At 39.7% G+C, this 17654-nt stretch overlaps 1 protein-coding gene across 4 annotated transcripts in view; it reads right to left on the reverse strand.

Moving 5' to 3' along the window:
- The window catches only part of SOX6 (SRY-box transcription factor 6), a 789572-nt gene that overhangs the window by 278181 nt on the left and 493737 nt on the right, over positions 1 to 17654 (reverse strand). For all 4 annotated transcript variants that reach the window (XM_078681028.1, XM_078681029.1, XM_078681026.1 and 1 more), the window contains 2 exons: positions 6018 to 6190; positions 2818 to 2886 (listed from right to left, as the gene is read on the reverse strand). In XM_078681028.1, the coding sequence (XP_078537154.1) occupies positions 2818 to 2886; positions 6018 to 6190 (242 nt within the window). The remainder of the gene's footprint in view (positions 1 to 2817; positions 2887 to 6017; positions 6191 to 17654) is intronic.

The raw sequence follows: 17654 nt of genomic DNA on the forward strand, positions 1-17654 counted from the left end.
CTGGCCATCCCCTAATACCAAATGACTGAAAAAGAGGTGCATGGACAAATTTGAGAAATATTTTCCTTTTTTGGTGTTTGAATTTAAATTGGATTGAACAAATAGCAATTGATTCTATAATCTCGCTGAGGGCATATTTTGAGAATTCCACAGATCAGATGTGGCCAGGCCTCTATAAACTGATGTTTTGGGTCCAATGCATCAGTTTGCAAATATGGAGCAGTGTGCCGCTGCATGAAAGAAATATACACACCTTCTCGGAGGGTGGGTGGAAGATAAAGATGAAAATTGGGTAAGAGACAGAAATTAAGATATATATTCATCAACAAAATGAATAGTGTAAATGACAGAAGCTATATGGGGAAAGTGTGGGAGTGCATACAAGTACGAAAAGAAAAATATCAAGCAAAGCTACAGGATAAAAAAATGGGCACATATAGGAAGTGATTTTGTTCTCCAATCGCTGAGTAGTTTGGAAACTGTCAGAAAAATCGACACCTTTGGACATTAGTTTGTAAACTGTCAGAAAAATGGACGAAATTAGAAAGTGATGTTTGTCTTCTATTTCTCAGTATACTGGGAACAGAAGTGTTTGGAAACTGTCAGTTGCAAAACAGGCAAAAAAATTAAACACTGCCTTGCTCAATGTCCTTCTCAGTGATAGGAGTGACAGAAGGCTGTGATTTACAGGTTACTTCACAAATCCTGCATTGTACGAAGACTGGGTGACCACGTTTACAAGTGCTCTACATTTTGGTGGAAAATCTCAGTTTGCTGGCATTAACCTGCACACACATAATAAATATGAGGACAGCATGTCTTTGAATAATATTTTCCTAGACATGGGTTGATGCAAAACATGGAACGCAGATCTGATAGTTGCAGTGGTTTGGCGTGTAAATTAAAACGTAAGAGTGCTATTAAAATCTGCATGGCATTGGATGGTGGCTGTGAGCTCCAGAGAAAGGTACTTTGGCCGCGTGCCACCTCTTGGCACATGAGCCACGGTGGAGCAAGGATACTTAGGAAAGGCCCGCCTGAGGGGTGGAGAACGCATGGGCGCCCCCATCCAAATAGGTGAATTAGGAGGGTGCCTTGGAGTCAAAGTTTAGTTGGAGATACATTTTAATTTAAAAAAAATAAAATGGAAAAAATGGCTCGTACATGCTTTGCTGAGAGAAAATGTCGCTGGAAGTTAGTGTAAGGAGCATCTGAGAAGAACAATGGGTAAGGAGTTGTCCTTATCAGAGTTCACAGAAAAGCATGTTGCTCTATCTACAGCCGCCACAAGATTGATTATAACATGATATTGTTCTCTTCAAAAACTCAAATAAGCCCAAAATTACAATCAAAGTGCCATGTAGATACACAGTTCATGTAGCACAATGAGGGTCCAAGCACAGTGCAACACACATGCCCAAAAGAACACATGGTTTTATGTGCAAAGCATAAGCCCTAAGACATAAAATAATCCTATTCACATACCATGACTAGAGTATGATACACAATCTATGTGCACACGCTCTCTTGAAGTTTAAGTAATTCACCATTACATACGTTTGATTCACGAGCTCACCAGGATGCATATAGAATGATGCACATCTCAAAAATAAAATTCATGCACATAGTGCGCAATTCAGGAAGGTGATGCAGCTTACTACAGATATACTACAAAATGCCATGACACCTATTAGTATTACAGATGGCAGTACTGTTTCACCCTTGACTGCTGGGGCATTCATAAAGTGGCGGTCCTTCATCTGCAAGGTGGGGTGAGTAGGCGCGTGCAAGGTGGGGTGTTCAACTAAGCAAAAAGGAAATGGCAGCAGTGTGTCACCTCTAACATAGGATGGGCCAGGACAGCAAAGCTTTGTCATGCAGCAAACTCTGTGGCTAGCCCCTTTGGTGCTCTACAAAGAATGTTCCCAGAGCCTTTTGCGAGGGGCAGGGTAGAACACTAGATCGGCCAGCCACATTGCCAAGGAACTGCAGTCAGGTGTTGTGCCCACGGAGGAGCCCTCTGGTCCCGAAGTCTAGGGAAGCCTCACCACTGGACATTGTGAAACACAGGGAGCTAGCGTTGGTGCTTTGAAAGAATGTACTGTCTGCCTATGACATCTGATTTCAGGCCACCTCCTTAAAACATTGAGGATCCCACCACAGTCATAATCCTGGCACACATCCCAACAGGTTTTCCACACAAAATGAACCATGACTGGTAATGCTGTCGATGACAGTACATGTGAGAGGATGAATTGAAACATTTACAAGTAAATAGCAACCAAAATAGCAGCTGACGTGCAACCTCAAAAAGCTCACAAAGTAACCACACTTTCCACAGCCGAGCACTGAAGAGTGTGGCACTGCTAGTCAACTTCAGTGTGACAAGGCAACCGCTCAAGTAATACTGACCCATTCTAACATGTGCTCTAATCCATCTAACCACAGAATCCAGCAGAGCTCGATAGCGAACAATAATCAATCTTTGCCACTCACTAATTTAGTAGAAAAATGTACTCTCCAAAACAGGCAAATAATAATATTGAGGATACTGAGGATGGAATTCTTCTAGTTTTTAAGAAGCACAAAGGGTATAAAAATGGATTGAAACATATAGATTGGTTAAAACAGATTATCAATGTTTCTCCCGCAAGGTTTCATGGTTTGCTTTTCTAAAAGGTGTCCTAAAATTCAACTTTAATCCTAAAGTTGTTAGTGTCTACTATGGGAATTATATGTTTGTTATTTGATTTACCTATTCCTTGTTTGATAATGACATGTAGGCAGGGTAAGAAGAATGGATGTAAGGACACCGACCTGAATTTGCTGCTGCAGTAGATTGATTTTGTGCTGCTGCTGCAGAAGCTGCTGTTGCTGTCTTGCAATCTGCAGAACATGAAATAATAAAGCATTAAATTGCAGTACTATTTTTACTTCTAATCTCAGATTGAGAAATCTCTCCTGCGCTAATTCTCTATATTTGGCACAAGTATTAAAACAGCTGTCAGGAACGCAGTCAAAAGTAAGGCACCTTTTATGGAAGCACATTAGCCCAATCTCTTACTGAAATTATAACACATTCATTTAAGTAACTTCCACTATACCTTAGAAACTGTTTGAGGTCAGCTGTCCAGATTGGATTCCATACCACCTCTCTTCAGAAATGAAGGGAATCAATAATGATCGCTTTTACAAATGGTGAACCCACACCATGGCTCTTTTGGCAGTATCTGTCTGTGCACAATGATTAGGGCTTTGGCCATTTTTGACCCGAGTTTCTCCCCTCAGTTTTCTTGGTCCATAAATGCTCAGTAGTACACAACTTGCTACTGTGTCTAAATGGATCCTTTTGGGGCTTCTTTCACCCCATGTGTTTCTGTTCATCATTGCCTTTTATGATTAATATTAAAACTTAACGCAATATTTTTTCAGGTCTCCATCTATTAAATTATTTATCAACTCCCAAAGGGTGCTCATGAAAAATATGCCTTTCACAGAATTCCAAAACCTCATGTGTTCATGTAATGGTCCTAAGTTTTCAACCTGGTTCCACACCAGGACTCAATTTCCCATTTGTTAAGGATCGCACAAAGATTTCCACAATACTTGAATAAAATGAGTACTCCAAAGCCCACATTTCAAGCATGCATATTTTCTCCTACTTGTACCAAAAAAGGCTTACGAGTTGGAAGCCCAGGGTTCACTATGAATGGTGGAGGTTTATCTAACTTCTTGTTTATGTTCAGGTGACTGGCAACGTATTTCTTAGCACCCTTTGCCAGCTTTAGTGTGCCACATAACCCCTCTAAACCCCCACCCTAATTTTAGATAACAGAATACAACACTGAAAAGGCATTCATTTGGCTCATAGTTGGAGCGTGGAATGATGGGTAAGGTTAAAGGTCACATCTTCACAGTAACTAGAAAAATCTGAAATGCTATTGAAATACTGATATTACAATGGTAAAAACTTTGCTAAAAAAACAAAATCAAAATTTTCCAAGCCTGTCGGCGAGTTCCTCGAAGCACAGATTACGGCGAGGCCACAGACGCATCTCCTATTCCTAAATCAATTAGAGCTGAAGACTGAATCTAAGACATCTCTCGGTCGTCACCTGACAATCTGTACATGGAGCTTCGCGCAGTGAAATATGGCACAGAGGCACCATGTGGCGCAAGTTCTGAATTTTATTTGCCAATTGGTTGAGCTACATGCTCGCTTCATCGAGCATGACAGCCTAGCTTTAAGTGTCATTTAATTTTCATTTTGAAATATAATTACAAAGTGTTCACTGTAAGATTTCACTCGCCTGCAAATGTGTCAAGATTAATTTGTGCTAGCTTATTCACAAGTGTCAATAGTTAATTACTGTGTCGTCTCTGGATGGCTAAATGACATTCTACCTCTTGATTTTTTTTACAGTTTTCCTTTATGTTATTTTCCATTAGGGGATGACTCCATATTCCTACATGTGGGCAAATATTCCGCCACATAAACCATCCGGAGTCACAACTCATTAAAGTCAACAGAGCATATAGTGCTACATACCACCATAAAAGACATTTAACTGAAAAGATAATTTCCAGTGATAATGTCAGATTCCTATAACCTGCACATTAATTTTGGTCTGACTGAGGAAATGCCTGAGGGGCTGCCATACGGGCTCATCATTGTTAACTTATTTCGCACTGATGAGACCGGCATTTTAGGACGTTTATGAAATGTTTAAAGAATTTGATCTGCAATTCTCCCGGGCTCTTGAATCAGTTATTCAATTTTTTCGTATAGTTTGATATAATTGTGCATTGGAGCTGATCATTTATATATTCTATTTCTAAACAAGTCGGTGCTTTAAATTAGGAGCTTCAATATTAGATAGAAATATTGACCAACAAGTATGTTAACCCTTCAATCCTTTGTTACAATAAAGAGCAAGGAAAGAAGCCAGTGACTCACAAAAACAAATTATTCAATAGACAAAGTCAAGGTCAAGGAGAAAAAAATGTCAATTTGTCCAGTTGGAAATGTCCTTTAAGCCTAAACTATGTACATTAATAAAGACAAATTCTGGGTGTCCAGTGAAACGAATGTTCAGCTCAGGTACTAACAGATGGGCGCATTCGGAGAGTTAATTGCTCATTCTCTTTCAATTCGTTTTTTCTCCCAGGACAGTTTATCTGCTTTTATTGGTACGTATCCATAGAAGTGGTCATTTTCATGGAGAACCAAATCATCCCCTTACAGTATCATTTACAGAGAAATCTGGGCAGCAAAACAATGTTCAACTTTTTACCTTAGGATACACCTCTAAGAGAACTGACCACATCCCTTCCCCATTTGCTGAAGAAAATGACATGAGATATCAAACAACAATCCATCTGATAGCATATTTAAATATTGTAAGTGCCAAAGAAGTCTTTCCAGGTTTAGCAAACACCCATCTTAATACCTCCGTTCAGATATTTCAATATTAAATGGCTCGTTGGTGTGATATACTTTGGTGGCTATTCACAGAATACTTTTTCATAAGGCACACATCTGATGATCTCCTTTGCAATTCTATGAAAATTGCATCTGGTTCACTTTTACAGCTCAGCAGTATTTAGCACTAGCATTTACTTAATTGATAAGGTTTCCAGAAATGCTCAAACAGCGTAGATATTTTACATGTGACTTCTTCAAGACAGATATGTCTTTCCTGTCAGTAAACAGTAAGTTACATGTGCGACCAAGCACCTGAAATAAAGCGGCCATGTTTTTGAGGACCATTCACAATATTCTGTAATCTCAAAGGAAAATAACTTTATTCTTATTAGTGATACTTTTAATCTTAAACTTCAAAAAATGTTCTCTCGCCCTTGCATTTTTGACAATACACAGCAGATTGTCTACAGCTCAATGCGAAATTTGAAAAATGTAACTGTCAAATAATCACAGAATTAATGTACACAGTTCACACCAACGTTTTGGCTAGTTGCTACACTGGAATGCGTTCCGCTGCTGTCCTGGGTCTCACCTGTTCTTGTTGCTGACGAGCGAGGTCCATTTGTTGTCGTTGTTTCTCAATCTGTGACGCTGCCAGCTTCTTCTGCTCATCATGAGCCGCCAGAAGTTGCTCCCTTAAGCTGATCAGCTGCGTGATCATGGTGGACAGCTGCCTTTCCTTTTCTGCCAGACTTTCTGGTGTACCTGCAGGAAATATAAAACATGCTCAAATAATACTGATAACATATGATCATGAATAAATGTACATACATAAAATCAAAGAAATTACATGCTGCATTACAACTGATATCATGATACCCACAAATGACATCAAGACTCACATCTATGACATTAACAAAACAGCAAATGACATGACATAACATCAACTGCTCATTGCCCTTATCAGCTACTATCTTGGGGCAACAAGGATCCATGTGAAAGTCCTCTAGTCAAATTGTGAATCCTATACCAATTTTCAAATGTAATTCAATAAGATGAGCAGGTTGGCGAATGTGCTTTAAACGGCTGCAAAGCATAAAAGGCTAGAAAGGAGCATTAGCTACACTGATATTGATGTACAATGAATGTACACATTCCTCCTCTTACGTCGCATGCTGCATAGCCTGAAGGGGAAGCCTTCTTTGTGGTAGACTCCCTCCACCACTTCTAAGTTAGGGTGTGGAGGGTGAACAACCCCTTATATTGAAGGCAGAGAAAAAGATGTTGCTGTCTTTGAAGAGGTTTCCATAATATCTCCTCTGCTCCCCCTCGCCTAATTTCATCCTTTTCTCAGTTGCCACTACTGGTGATTGTGGTTCATCTAATTTGATGTCAAGTAAGACTTAATCCAAGTAATAATGATTAAATCCAATTTAAATACAACTCTATCTGCAAATCAACTTTAAGATTGCGGTATCGCTTGAGTGTCCTTCTAGGTAGCAAAGCCATCAACACATTCTGTGCAGTGTATTCTTCTGACATCATTCACATTATTAAACAGTGCAAGAGAGTAGGTGGGACATATTATGGGCTGCTCTTAACCAATATATTAGTTTTTCAAGGCTGGAAATAAAAAGTAAACACTGAACCTCAGAACTGCTAGTACAATGACAAAGCTAAGATTTGTATCCCTTGCATGTACTGATATTTATTGAATACAGTTGGTGGGGAAGGTGTTCTGAGCCCGCTATTTCCCCCTCGGTGTGGTAATAACAGTTGCAGATTTAAGGAGCTTAAGTGTAGATATGCATTATGTCCTATCAGGTCTCATGTACTTGGCATGTAATACTATTCACTGAATCAGCTTCATCTCGGTGTTCGACAGTGGGACTGGAAATTGGGATCGCAAGACCTCGAGAAAGGCAAACTGAACATTATTGGCCCCAGGTTTCTACCTGAGAGACGTGATTGGAATCACAATTTTTCACTGGAAATCAAAGTTAACCTGACAGTTGTTGCCAAGAGCTACCAGTAGAGATATCAGGTCCAAATTACAAAGTCGCTTGCACACGTAAAATTGCACTATTTATTTTTTACATGTAAATAAAGTTCTGGAATTTGGTATTTTAAGGAGTGGTTAAGTAGCAAACCTGAACCCAAGAAGGGACATAAATATGCAGGTACTAATTTGGATGCATACTCTTTGAGGGAATTCCTATTCTTTTTTACATTACTAAGTTGCCATTTAACAAGTTGTTGGTGTCTATTGACAGCGCCTCTTAAGTCGTAGGTGGAAATCAAACATATAGAACAATTCACAATTGCCATTGAGTTCAACAGTCTAAATTTACAGGAATATAGTTAGTTAATAGGGGCATGCTAAAAACTTTGATAAATGTTGCACTGATTTCTAAGTTATGAACAACACTTGAAAACAGGTTATTTTTTCTGAAACAAAATCAATGACTAGTTTTGATGTGCATGGTGTTAGAACTTTTTTAATAGACTGTGTAACACAAAGATGGCTGCAAAGGAAACATTTGCAAATTTATATTGAGATATTAATGAATACCCCCCATCAACCATCATAATATTGATATAAGCCACAAAATATATATGTTTATGCAAAAAGACCTGTTTTCACAGATAAAATACTTTGTCCAGCGTGCAGGGAATGGATGCCTCGCCAGTGCACTGAATTAAATGTACTTTAACTGTTAAAGACTAATTTAAACAGACATCTAGCTACCAAAACATTTTTTAAGCAAAATTACCATTTCATTGGATAACAGTGACACCTGCTATTTCCAATGCTTGGAAAAGGTATAAATGTAGCACGAAGCACTATATAAAAACACATTATTTGTATCGTTAATAAAAAGAATAAGCATCACAAAAGGACACTTACAAACAGTTAACCAAATGAAATACTCCCATATCTGCCTCTGTCAAGCTTCAGCTACACCTCTGAACTGTGGCTCAGACAGCGCGGCGCTTTATTAGGACGGGGTCTTCTGAAGCCCCAACCTACATCTGTCTTGAGTTTCTCTAGGGTTTGTCAGGTGGATCAGTGCTCCCCGGGGTCTTCTCCAGCTGAAGTATTTTAATTTGACTAAACACCTGATTTATTTTATCCCTCCGATGAGAAAGGCAGTTTGTCTTAATAGAGCCTGTCAGCCCACAACCCCATCCTCGGCAATTTACAGGCAGCCAGGGATGTTGGAGAAAATGGTGCTTGATTCTGTGTTTTATTTTCCTTCCAGAAAGCACCTAAAATGAGCTTTTGACTTACAGAGCATGTGGCATTGTAGTGTGGAATTAACTATTATTTTCAAGTCTTTACACTCGTTTGATGAATCTGCAAAACGATTGCATCCGCCAGTGATTGTATTAACTGTTGGCCCAGTCAAAGCCTGGCTTTCGGGTTGCAAAGGAATTTCAAATGAATATGTGCTTTAAATGCCTTTTTTCTTACAGTACCTTTTGATTTACATGACTTGGAAAATAAAGTCTCTCAATGAAGTGAGGGAGATAGGAAAAGGTAAAGCTAAAAAGAGTCGACCATCTTGCCGGGCATATCTTTATGATGGACATAGGGTCTTATGTGCTTTTTAGGCTACTTCAATTTTTTTTTAAATTTTCAATTACATATATTTATATTTGTAACTATTTTGAATAATTTAACTTTAATTGCTTTTGGGTTTATTTTCACCTCCATTATTTTCTATGGGAGGGTGCAGCATTACCAGTGTTTGGTCTGGTCATGTGTGGTGGTAGACTTCGTCCAGCTCTGAGATGGAGTTACTTATTATTGTTTTGGGTCCCTTTGTGATGATAGTAACCTTAGAAGCACAGTTTGTGAATAGCAATGGGCTTCCATTTTAGTGGGTGAGTGCATGCTCCTACCTAAACTCTCCCTAACCCTGCCAAAACCTCTCTTGTTCCTGCCTAGCCTGCACTCGTTTAGAAGCAAGTATGTCCCTTTTTCCCGGCACTCCCCAAAAACAACTCACATTTACTGCTAAGTAGTATATTTAAATATATGATGACCTCCCCACAGATAGGAGATGTGGAGGTGGAGATTTACACTCACAGGGTTTGTGAATAGCATTTTGTATTAGTTCAGTAGTACGGTAATAGTACTACTAAACATACTACAGAATGCAGCTTGTGAATAGGCCCCATAAGGTCTTAAAAACTGGAAAACTATCCTATGACGTGCTATATAAATAAGTAGACATTTTAATTTGCAATGGAATTAAGCCAATTGCTGAAATACTTCCTTTGCATCTTAGTGTTACTGTTGGTACCTTGAGGTCACTCTTTAAAGGGGCCATCCAGTGTAGAGAAAAATAACTTCTCTTTTCCCTACTCTGTATTTCTATCAAGCACCAGCAATAGGTATTCTAGGATGCTCCTTTGATTCGTGAGTTCACCTGGTGATTTGAGATCCATGGTAACATCATTCACCAGATGGTCCCTTTAAGGAGGGAAAGTGGAAACAAGTATAAAAGCCTTTGAGGGGGAGAAGGAGTTAAAATATATACTTAAATATCTACCACCTGAGGATCCATTAGAAGCTATTTCTTGGTATAGCACGCTTTAAGGTTTGCTGCTGTGTGGTGGGGATAAGTGGGCAGGACCTTCAAATAATATAAGATTAATAATTGAAGCAGTGCATTCTTTCACCAACTTTGCCTTAAAATATTAGCCTAAATTGTGCTCAAAATGAGTAAGACATTTTACCAAAATCCCAACATAAAACATTCCTACGCCATGGCAAAATGCCTATGTGCACAGGTTTAAACTATAGAATTCCGAATTATGTATTGTGGCTTGAGGAATGGCAATAATTAATTATGCGGAACATGAGGCGTCATTTCCATAATGGATTCTGAGCAATATGGAAATGATATTCTGGTTACTGATTCCATGAAATGTGTGAACATGTTATGTAATAATTCTTGTGCAATAAGGAGCATTCTGTCAACTAATTTTAAATTATTTATTTCAATCCTTAATATCGTGGTGTATTGAGGATAAGTGGTTCCCCACCTTCTTATCATTGTCTGAGGTCAATGACCTAGCTCGCAACAACTACATTTCAATGCTGCAGTCAGTGGAAGATCTGTGCCCATTACCTCCTAATAGCCTCTGGTCTTGAATGTTTATAGATAGTAGCCATTGTCGATGACAAAGTGAACTGCCTATGCATATGACAAAACAAGGGTCCACAGACGCCGATGGTGGGGCAGCAGTAGTGAGTAGTCAGGTGTGGTGAGACTTCAGCTGCTATTGAAGCATAGAGTTTTGTACATGTGCAAGAGAGTGGCAGAACAAGACAACTCTGCACAAAAATTAGCCAGGGTATCTTATCTCCTGAATACTTTCCTGTGGTCACTATCAACGCTTTGAAATGTAAAAAATATGTCCAGGTGTGGAACATGGCCCCACCTAGATGTTCAGAGCTCAGAACAATTAAAATGATCTATGTCATTGTTCCTAATGATGTTGCCCCATGTTTGTGTTCACTAGGATCCTTATTTTGGGTTGTATTGATTGGCACTACCACAAGGTTTCAAGTGGTAATCCGCTCTTTCCCATTACAAGTAACATGCAGTGGGTTTTGCATGTGGGAGTACAGTGGCAATAATTCCAGGTCCAGAATTACAGGCCCAAAAACGGACCTGAATATGCTGGCTGTATTTATCAAGCCACATGATATTAATACTGCAGTGCCTGGAAAAATCTTGTCATTGTGCCCAGAATTACCGGCCAGTAACAGTAGATCCTTATGCAGTATTCTGCACCCATTTACCACTGACGTACAATGAGGGGGTTCAGCAATACCACATCTGGTAAACCTGAATGTGGTATCACTTCATCCTTTTACCACTGAATTTACAAAGTGGGGTGCAGTAATACTAATATTTTGGCAGCAATAATGTTTATATGAGAACTGAGGCATACATTGATGGAAATGAAATACCGTTTTTATTAGCAGATTCGCCCGTTGTGAACTCTACATCAAACTTGACTCACCAATATGCAAAAGGACCCTGAGACCTAGGCATGGGAATTGCTGATTGATGGGAGGGTGCATAGCTGGCAGATAACACTGGAGAGGAACCTCTTCATCAATCCCACAGACAGGCGCAGCAACATTACAATGGTCAGGGAAAGTTGCTCCAATAAAGTACACTTGGCTGGAGGGGGTACGCGCACTCCTAAAATTACCATAACGTCGGATGTCACATGAGTTAGGACCACACAGACAACCAGGACCTATCACATGTAGTGATCACGCACTCCCCATGCCAGACATCTGGCCATGTTCACCACTGGCCACACTGTGTCCACGCGCGGGACAGACCAACTTGTAGTAACCATTGACCATTAATGTGTAACTCTAAAGGCATCAACCAACATTCCTCACCATATATGGTACTCCAGAAACCTTTTATTGCCTATTGTATCTTGTATATAAGTAGAACACAAACCGAATACCTGCAACTGTTCTCCTGGCCGAACTGATTAATTAAACAGACTGTTTCCGTTTTGCCAAATAAGTCTTGTCTTCTGTTTTTAAGGAATTCTACTTTGAGCAACACATTTACCATTAAACCTACAATGAGTGGGACAGTAATACTGCATCTGGTAGACCCAGATGTGGTATTACTCCATCCATTTACAGCTGAATTCAGAAAGCGGGGTGCGGTAATACCATAAGGTAGACCCGGATGTGGTATTACAGCACCTATTTACAACTGAGCTTTCAAGGAATGTACACCAATTTTACAGATAAAGGGTCTCAATAGGATAAAGGAAACGTCTTCTTCACATGAAGAGTTGTTATGGTCACTCCACATGAATTCACAGAGTAGAAATGGGGCAGAACATAAACTAAGGAGTGCTCAAGGTCAAGGCAATCACCTTGTCCTCCCATCAGCCCCAGCTCTAAAGAGAGGCATGCCTGGTTCCAATCCAGGAAATAAAAGAGCACTTGGTGCCTTGACTTATACAAATGAGCAGACCATAAAAGAACCCTGCAAATTATGTTTTCAATTAGTATAAAAATATTTTAATACACCTGTGTACCCTAAAACCTAATGTTATTAGATTATTATTAGTCACCACAGAAGAACAGCACGTTGTTCTTGTATTCAAGTTACTTAAAAGTAGGAGATTAATAAATGCAGTTTCCTACATCAAACACTCTTTGGAGTAACACGACTTTTTGTTTACTACTGTTGACTTGTACACTGTGCCTGGTATGATTAAGGTTCCTTTGTTTTCTTGACTTTTCCCTTGGTAAGACCACACCCACCAAAGATAATGTGGCCGTCCACCCCACTCCACCCTGGGTTAAAAGAATATCAGAATGGGTTATACCATGTTGCTGATGGGCTGGTAGCAGTTCTTAGAATTCACACACATCTAGTGACACCTGATCACAATTGACAAGTTATTACCCCCCCCCCCCCCATCAAAAAGGAGATGAAGCTATTTGGCCAAGATTTTTTTTATATATTTTACTACAAGGGCTCTCTAACTCTTTCTCGCTGCGCTTTGCCTCGGAGGCTATGAGCCAGGCCACTGAAGAGACTACATTATTAATCAACAGCCCGGGGCATTATACTCCCTAACTTTTTAGCTTGTTAGAAAAAAAGATACCTCTGATGGTCTCAAGAAATCCAGGTTTTTTAATTTGTTTGAAATGCCCATTTTTATGATCGTGCAGACTAAACAATCCTTAAGGTCTCAATGTCAAAGAAAAACCCTTGTCATTGTTGGATGTAATGAAACTCACAAAAGGTGATTTAAATTAAACACAAGACCAGTGTTCACGCTTCATTTGTAGGACAAAATAATTTGTGCTTATGTAATGATCTGGAGAGAAACAGTGTTCTGCAAGAAGCTCACAGACTTCTGAAAGTAAAGAGCACGTGCTTCCAAGCCTCTTCAAAATGCACCAATGTACATTGTTAGTGTGCAGTCTACCAAGCCAAGCGGTTGGTATAGGAACCTTGCGACTGTCTGTGCACCACAAACACCGGCTAACAGAGACAAGCATTTCCTATTGGCTTTGCCACTATCTTTATCATTTACGAACTAAAAACATGTAGTGACCGTTAGATTTTTGGCACTTTACTAAACTACTGTACTCTTCCTGGCAGAGAAATGGGTAGGAGAACTATAGAAGCTGGGTGGGGGAAAGAGCGGGGTAGGGGTGACACAGAGAGAGAGTGACGGGGAGATAGAGAGAGAGAGAAAGAAAAAGCTGCGGGGCTGCAATAAGATAAAGAAACGATAGTTGGGTGGAACAAAGGGTAACAGAAACGTAAAGAGAAATAAGTATGGAGAGAAAACAGCGAAAAAGGATAGATGTAAATGCTCGAGCCTGTGCTTAACCACTGAAAATTCCACCGATTAGCATTCTATTACATTCGTTTTTAGCGTATTTGCCATGGTAATGAGTTTGATCATATGCAACTCAAGCATTTTTTAAATTGTTTTAAAAAACATTTTATTGGGGTTTTTCATTTTAGAAACCAGTATAACAACAGTTGTCACAAACAGACCTGTGTCATCGGGTCCTGATATTTACCACTCTCTAGAAGCAATACAGCCAAGGATTCCCCTTTCCCTATCCGCCCTGCTCCCAGCCCATATGCAACTCAAGCTTGACGACATATCAAAAATAAGCCTTTGCAATGCAATCAGTCTCGCCTTTAGGACCGTACATGTTTTTAGCTAAGCAGCACATTAGCCTGGGTGCTGAAACATCTGCTCTTCTTTAACATGGTGGAAAGTAAGCACCAAACTGTGTGACACCAGGTATGGGAATACATGGAGAGTAATATTGCCTTTCAGTGGGAAATGTATAGTCCAAAGCTCTGTTTTTAATATGAAATCAGGGCTTTTGGTGGTCATATAACTGAAAATACAAGATTTGAAAAAAATATTGTTGTCTACTGGTGCTTGTGGAAAACAATTTCTATGGACTGGAATCTAAGGAATGCTAAAGTGATTCTGGTATTTTACTGATCTCTGCTGGTCGTTTTCTATCAAGACAATTAAATAGAGGCAGTTGCCAGAAATTTTTAAAAAAGAAAGTCCCTAGGCAGAAAGCAATTCTGGTATTTTACTGACTTCTACTGGTCCTTTTTTTATTTTATTAAGACAGTTAAATAGATACAGTTTAACAGAAAAAAAGTCCCTAAGCGGAAGCAGACAAGTCCTAGGGCTGATCGCCAGAGCCCAAAAAGTATATAAACATGTAAGTATATACTAAAGTATATACAAGAGGTCTCGAATGCTCGACCCAAAAAGAGTGGCACAACATGAATTTCCAGACCATGACTTTAGCGTACAATGACCCGCTGCATAACAACACAGACAACTCAGAGCGGTGCAGACTTATTCCGTCTGATTGGTGAGGTGCAGCTTGGGCACAATGAGCTCGGACACCAGTTTGGAAACCCCCTTCACATTGAGGCATCAAATGAATCATGGACCGAAGCCTCATTACCATTACGAATTCATCTGGATAGCATTCCCTCCCACCTTTAGAATACTTTTGTGCGCTACATAACGGGACCAACATTGCCTAACCAATCAAGGTGAAGCAGTTTTACCAAATTGTTAGGCTTCGTGCCCCTGCAGGGGAATAACCCCAGATTGAATTTGTAAGCTATCCTGGGTCTTAGGAACAGGGGTCTCGAGCCCAGACCCCTTTCTGGAATGACACGGACACCTTGATAAAAAATGATAGAAGGAAAGCTATCCAGAAAATTTGGCAATAACTAATCACTCTTGTTGACATCAGAAAACAGAGAGAAAAACTATAGAACGAGAAAGTGAATTAGTTAAGAGTACGACGTGGTGATATATATATGTATATACATATATATCCACGCCACTCCACTCCCACGAGCTGATAGCTTGTGCTTTCTTTTCCAGAAAAAAACGTGGAGCACAGACCCAGGTTGGTGCCAAGAATTCTTATTGATTCAGCTGTTACTTTGTCGGCCATAACGCGTTTCGGTACCTGACGTACCTTGATCACATGACACGGAAAGTTGTCACCTGACTCAATATATGCCAACAATTCTCACTTTTTTCTTTTTTTGTGATGCATTTAAAGTGACAGTGCTCATATTTAAGTGTAGAAAGCTACATTTTTACCATTTCCATTTCTATATCGGTATAATACCCAATTATATTTGACCTTTTTACAAGTTTAAACACATAATTTAACTTGTTGATTTGTGCATTTATACGTTATTATGTGCAAATTACGCAATACAGTACATAATTTTTGTGCAAATTTCTGTTGCTTTTTGTGCAAATCTCGCTTTTATGTGCAAAATAGACAAGTTGATATTGTATATAGATATAGTACAAATTTCGACCCCTATATGTAAACAAAGGCCTGTTTAACCGCATGCGCGCTGCGGCGATTTTCGCGCTACGCGGCTTTTTTCAAAAAGCCGCGTTAGATGACGAGCTCAGCTCGTCATCAGCGTGCAAGCGGCGCAACTGATGATGAGCTGAGCTCGTCATCAGCGCCGAAGGGGTTAAAAACTATGATTTCCACCTATATACACATAAAAAACATTATACATTTGCCATACATAGCTACACAAACTCGCAGTTGTAAATATATATATATATATGTATGTATATATATATATAGTGAGAGAGAGAGAGAGAGAGAGAGAGAGAGAGAGAGAGAGAGAGAGAGAGAGAGAGAGAAAGAGAAATGGACACCGAGTTACAGGAAAACAGAAACATGAATAGTCAGACAAACAGGTAGATAAGATGGATCTGTACACAAGAGTTGGATAGAGGGACGGTCTTGCAGAAGATTAGATTGACAGATAGATAGATAGTTAGATAGATAGATAGATAGATAGATAGATAGATAGATAGATAGATAGATAGATAGATAGATAGATAGATAGATAGATAGATAGATAATTAGATAGATAGATAGATAGATAAGCAAATTGTCATTAAAATATTTAAATGCAACTCAACCAAGTGCACCAGCATTTTTTTCTTTTACAGCACGGTCTGTGTTGGAACAATGGGTGACTTTTTAGATCAATTTTAATGGCCATTCTATTTTTCATCAGGTCGTCTTAAAAGGCAATAAAATACAATGCACAGAGAAAGGAAGGTGTGTTTGATCCTCGGTGCCCAGAGATAACCTGCTTAATCCATTCTGTCTAACAGTGCAGCCTGCAGCAAACATCAGATAGACTGTGATGTCTTCACTTCACAGGCCCAGTTCAGCATTTAGCATTTGCTTTCGGACAGCTTGTAAATGCCACAAAATAGGGCAGCAAAAGTCAACAAACATAAACAGGCAAAACAGAAGAAAGAAACAATTGGATGGAAGGTCTTTGGAGATAAAAGCCGCTTTGTGGAGCCCCTGCCTAGCTCAATAGTATCTAATTTAAGTTCTGACAAAGTCCAACAGCAGTTTAAAAATCATTCTCTCCAAAGGACCCGAGTGCCTCGTAAAGATAAAGGGTTTAAGTAGAAAACAGCCACAAAGACCTTTGTTATCTGAAGTGATCTTTCCGTCCCACAGCTGAACCAATATGAGGCGCTGGGAGTGAATTTTTAACACTAGAATACTGGAATGTCTTTGTGTGAGAGTCAGATGCTTATTGTCAAGATGCCCGTATGCTACTGTCCGCTGCTCAGCCAATGAGCATGTTTTATAAAGAGGCCTTTGTGCACAGCTCAGGCTCGGTGTTGACTGAGGCACAGCAAACACCATTGCTACAAAACACACAGAGGCGAACTTCTGTAGGGGAGGTGTCAGATTTTCTTTCCGCCACCAAACAATCCATAGTTTAGATTTTTGAATTCCTGTGTGTGTAAACAAAACTATGAAACAAGTGAGGAGTTGTGTTTTCCAGGAAGGGTTAAAGAGTAGGCAAACATCCCAGAGCGACTCTTTCTGACCAGCCTTCTCCAGCACCCTGAGCACTTCTCCAGAACTCAAGATAAGGGAGTCACTATATTTTGCAGCTTTATATGGCACGAACGTTGCCCAATGGCATTCGAGTGCAATACATTATATTGCACATTTTTGAGGTGCAGGGAGATTGAGTGATTTTCCCATCATCACAGAATGTTGAGCTGAAACCGTGACTCGAGCCTTGTTGCCCAGTTCCAACGTCAGCCGCTCTGGCCAATAGGCCACATCTCT

Source organism: Lissotriton helveticus, chromosome 3_1, assembly GCF_964261635.1.
Source record: "Lissotriton helveticus chromosome 3_1, aLisHel1.1, whole genome shotgun sequence".
In the NCBI taxonomy this organism is placed as follows: Eukaryota; Metazoa; Chordata; class Amphibia; order Caudata; family Salamandridae; genus Lissotriton; species Lissotriton helveticus.